The sequence below is a fragment of the Myotis davidii genome, unplaced genomic scaffold (assembly GCF_000327345.1).
Source record: "Myotis davidii unplaced genomic scaffold, ASM32734v1 scaffold217, whole genome shotgun sequence".
NCBI lineage: Eukaryota > Metazoa > Chordata > Mammalia > Chiroptera > Vespertilionidae > Myotis > Myotis davidii.
Genome location: NW_006290034.1, coordinates 9,723,523 through 9,727,398, shown reverse-complemented (window position 1 = coordinate 9,727,398; position 3,876 = coordinate 9,723,523). Strand labels below are relative to the sequence as shown.

The 3,876-nt window shown below is 51.7% G+C and overlaps 1 protein-coding gene across 1 annotated transcript in view; it reads right to left on the bottom strand.

Annotated features, from left to right (window-relative positions):
• PTGFRN (prostaglandin F2 receptor inhibitor) overlaps positions 1–3,876 on the bottom strand; it is a gene marked incomplete at its 5' end in the record, with an annotated part of 52,538 nt that overhangs the window by 27,183 nt on the left and 21,479 nt on the right. Inside the window, 1 exon segment of the mRNA XM_015563538.1 lies at positions 2,778–3,223. Within this exon segment, the coding sequence (XP_015419024.1) occupies positions 2,778–3,223 (446 nt within the window).

Here is a 3,876-nt window from a genome sequence, read left to right as displayed (position 1 = left end):
GCCTTGAGCCACAAGCCGGGCTGACCAAGGACACCCCCCCACCCCACCCCCCGTTCCCTGTGCTAATGCCCCGACGGGCACAGTTTCCCATTGTCATTCACCTGTCGTCTTAATTGACTTCCTCACTTGAAAATGAAAATAAAAGAGGGCCTAGTAAGACCCCCTGGTAGAACTGGGGGTGGTGGTGAAAACTCCCTTTTGGGAGTTGGGCCTTGGAGACCTGCTTCTGCTCCCCTTAAACTACCCTTTACCCCCTCCGTGCCTTAGTTTCCTCATCTCTGAAGAGGGATGACAAGTGGACCTGTCTCAGGAAGCTAGAGGCAAAGTGCCCTGGACAGCACTGGCCCTGGGCAATCACGGTGCAACCACTGGCCACAGCTGTCAGCTGTCACACACTCCTTTGTTAGGACCCAGGACTAGAGTGTGGAGCGCAAAGGATCTCCCAAGACTCCAAGCAGCATGATCCCCAGGGGGAGGCTGGGCATGAGCTCCTGGGCCTGGGCCTGGGCACTGCCTGCGAGTGAGCAGAGCGAGCAGAATTCCACAGGTGGGGAACCCGTCGAGGCAAACAGACAGACACCTCAACTCTCTGTGTGCACTCTTCGGGCCAACTCATCGGGAAAGGGGCCGGGCTCGTCTACAGAGTCTAGGAAAAGACGGCCAGGGATCAAGGAAGTTTAGTCAGTGCCATTTTGGAAGACAAGTGAGAGGAGGGGAAGCCAGCGAGGGGGAGGCCTCTCCCCAGGGGCAGGGACAATCCCTGAGGCCTGTCTTCAAACTGGATGAGAGAATGCTCGCACACCACGATTCATTATATCTGGTTTTTCCCACCATTTCACACTCAGAAACTAACTTGCTGGCTTTAAGAAGGGCTACTCAGGAAAACAGGATAAAACTTACATATTTAGAAAGATCCATCCCTGCTACAAAATGAATGTAATGACCTTCTAGTACATACACCCGTCTGTGATTCCGGCTAACGTGGCTCAGTCCCCAAGGCCGGTTTCCCCTAACACAGATGAACAACTTTCAAACCCACGAGGCTGACGGCCAGGCCGATTCTGGACCACGGATGGCAGGTGCCAGGGGCTCCCCCGGGGCAGCCAACCAGCCTCTGTCGTGGGCCATCCTCTGCTTCCAATGGCGAGGGGAAGCCAGGGCGCATCTGACCTAATGGAGGCGTAGCATGTGCGTGCTGACTACAAAAGTGACGCATTCGTTAGCTGCAAAGCCAGGATGCCTGACGGGGCATTTTTTCTAAAAGACATCTTTAGGATTTTCTACAGGAAAAAGGAAGAGGTAGGTTTGATGTTTTAATACCTTCATCATGGACAGGGCTGTTTTATCCCCTCGTGAGTCAAATGGGGGAACAGTTTCTGAGGTGTGGTAGGGTTCTACAAATCGTTACTGCGGGAATCGAGCCCTCTTGTTATGTCAACATGTAGCCTCTTCCACTTTCTTGATTGTTAAATACACTCCTACCCTAATATCAATTCTTTCTGGAACAAGGCAGGGTACAAATAAGTGCATCATTAAGTAATACAAATAACAACGATAATGTTTCTATTTGGCTAGCCCCAAATTAAAATGTTTGTTCTTGCTCATTTACTAATGAGCTGTGGGATTTTAAGAAAGCGATTAACCTCTGCTCTCCCATGTCCTCATGTGTAAATTCAGGCAATATCCTGTCCGACCTTCTTCGTTGAATTCAGAGAACTGAATGTGTGAGTAAATCTAACAGGATTTGGAAAGTGGGGAAAAAACAAAACAAAAAGGAGTGGACACTGGATAATGGGACAGAAAAAGGGAGGGTACAGAGGCGGATGGGACAGAGGATGATGGGATATAGGAAGGAGGGGAAAGAGGCTTATTGGACAGGGTAGGAGGAAGGGGATAGAGCAACCACGGGCAAACTATTGGCTGGGGGGCCCTTCCTCTCTCTGTGAAATGAATAAAAACATTTAAAAAAAAGAAGAAGCATCATGTAAAAAAACAAAAAACATTGCCAATATACAAGGTGTGATGACCTGCACAGCCAGGCCAATCAGCTCGCCGTGCCCATCATAAGCGAGCGTGACCACATCGCTCTTTCTCTACATATGACCCATACAAGTTCAAGAACTAACAGGTGCTCCCGGGCACCCAGGAGGACATGAGCTTTGAAGTATCTGTTATTCCCATCAGGCCAAACATTATCATCACGGCCGTCAGCTTCTCATCGCAACCTTCACTGAATGCCTACTGCGGCTTTACACGTGCCATCTCCCTGTCCTCACCGCCTTTGACAAAGGCACTGGGACAGAGGAGGCAGCTGGTCAACGTGCCCATGCCACACAGCCGACAAGTGGTAGAGCCAGTAAGTGACTCATGGGGTGCAGGCAACCTGGCTCAGAGCTGGGCTCCCTACCGCCTGGCCCTCCTGCCTCCAACTCACCAGCCAGGGCAGGGGTCCTCAAACTTTTTAAACAGGGGGCCAGTTCACTGTCCCTCAGACCGTTGGAGGGCTGGATTGTAGTTTTAAAAAAAACTATGAACAAATTCCTATGCACACTGCACATATCTTGTTTTGAAGTAAAAAAACAAAATGGGCACAAATACAATGTTTGTATTTGCATGTGGCCCGCGGGCCGTAGTCTGAGGACCCCTGAGCCAGGGATGGCCCAGAATCACAGCGAAGAGAAAGGACCTGGGGGGCCACGTGGCCCATCCCCTGCTTTTAATCAGATAAGATGCTCTTACTCATTAAGGAGGAAGCAGGGCCCCAGAGGTGTTCAGTTTCTTGACAAAGTCACCCACGGCCAAGTGTCAGGGGAAAGTCTGGCTGCTGCCATGGAGACCCCCCTTGAGGATGTACCTTTCACCTGCACTGTATCCTCATAGTTGCCCTGGACGGTGGCGTCCGTGCTGGGGGTGGAACACTTGTAGTGGCCTTGGTCCGAGGGCTGGACGTCCTTGATGTGGAGCTCCACGGCGTCATTGGCGGTGCGCCTCAGAAGGATCTCGCCCCTCTGCAGGCGCTCCCGGTACAGCTGGGCCCCGAAGCCCACCTCCCAGGTGCTGGCGAGCTCCACGAAGCTGCCCCCCGAAGACGAGAAGCTCCAGTCAAAGTTCTGCTCGCTGGGGCCGTCGTAATCGCTGACGTTGCAGGGGATGACCAGCTCGGTGCCCGCCACCCGCACCAGGCTCCCGGTGGGGACTCTCACCACGCGCCCTCGACAAAGAGCTGCAAGGACAAGAGGAGAAAGACGGGTCTTGAATGCGGCCAGGCCTCCCTGGTATACAAGTGGCACACCTGTGGGCCCTCCTGTTTGCAGGCACATGGCAGAGCTGGGACACCTGGACAGCTGGGGGACATGGGGTCCTGTGTGTGTCTGCACAGAAGGAGCCAGGAGCCAGGAGTGCACCCAAAATGAGTGCCCATCACCCAAGTTTCCTAGGATTGCCAGGGAGGAAGGCAAGAATTTAAAGTAGGCTAGCCACAGATCTGAATAGCAGCTTCTTCCCTCCCGTTACTATGTAACATGCTATCATTACCACTCACTGGGATGGAGAAATGGCTCAGGTTTTGTGGGAAAGAACACAGCTAATCAAGTATTTACACTTGTGCCCACCCCTGTATCAGCCCTCGTCCCCAGAGACTATTCCCTGGGGCTCCTGGGACTGATTTACACTGATGGATGTCAATTTTTAAATCCTACACTGGCCTGCTGATAAAATGATTTAACTCTGATTATCTGACATTGCCTATAAATTAATTTTAAAATATGACGACTCTACCAAGTATTAATTTTCTATTTTCTGGCTCATTTCCTTCTCCCTACTCTTCACCAAATGCAGAATGAGGATAGGAAAACACACAGGGAGAGGGAGGGAGGG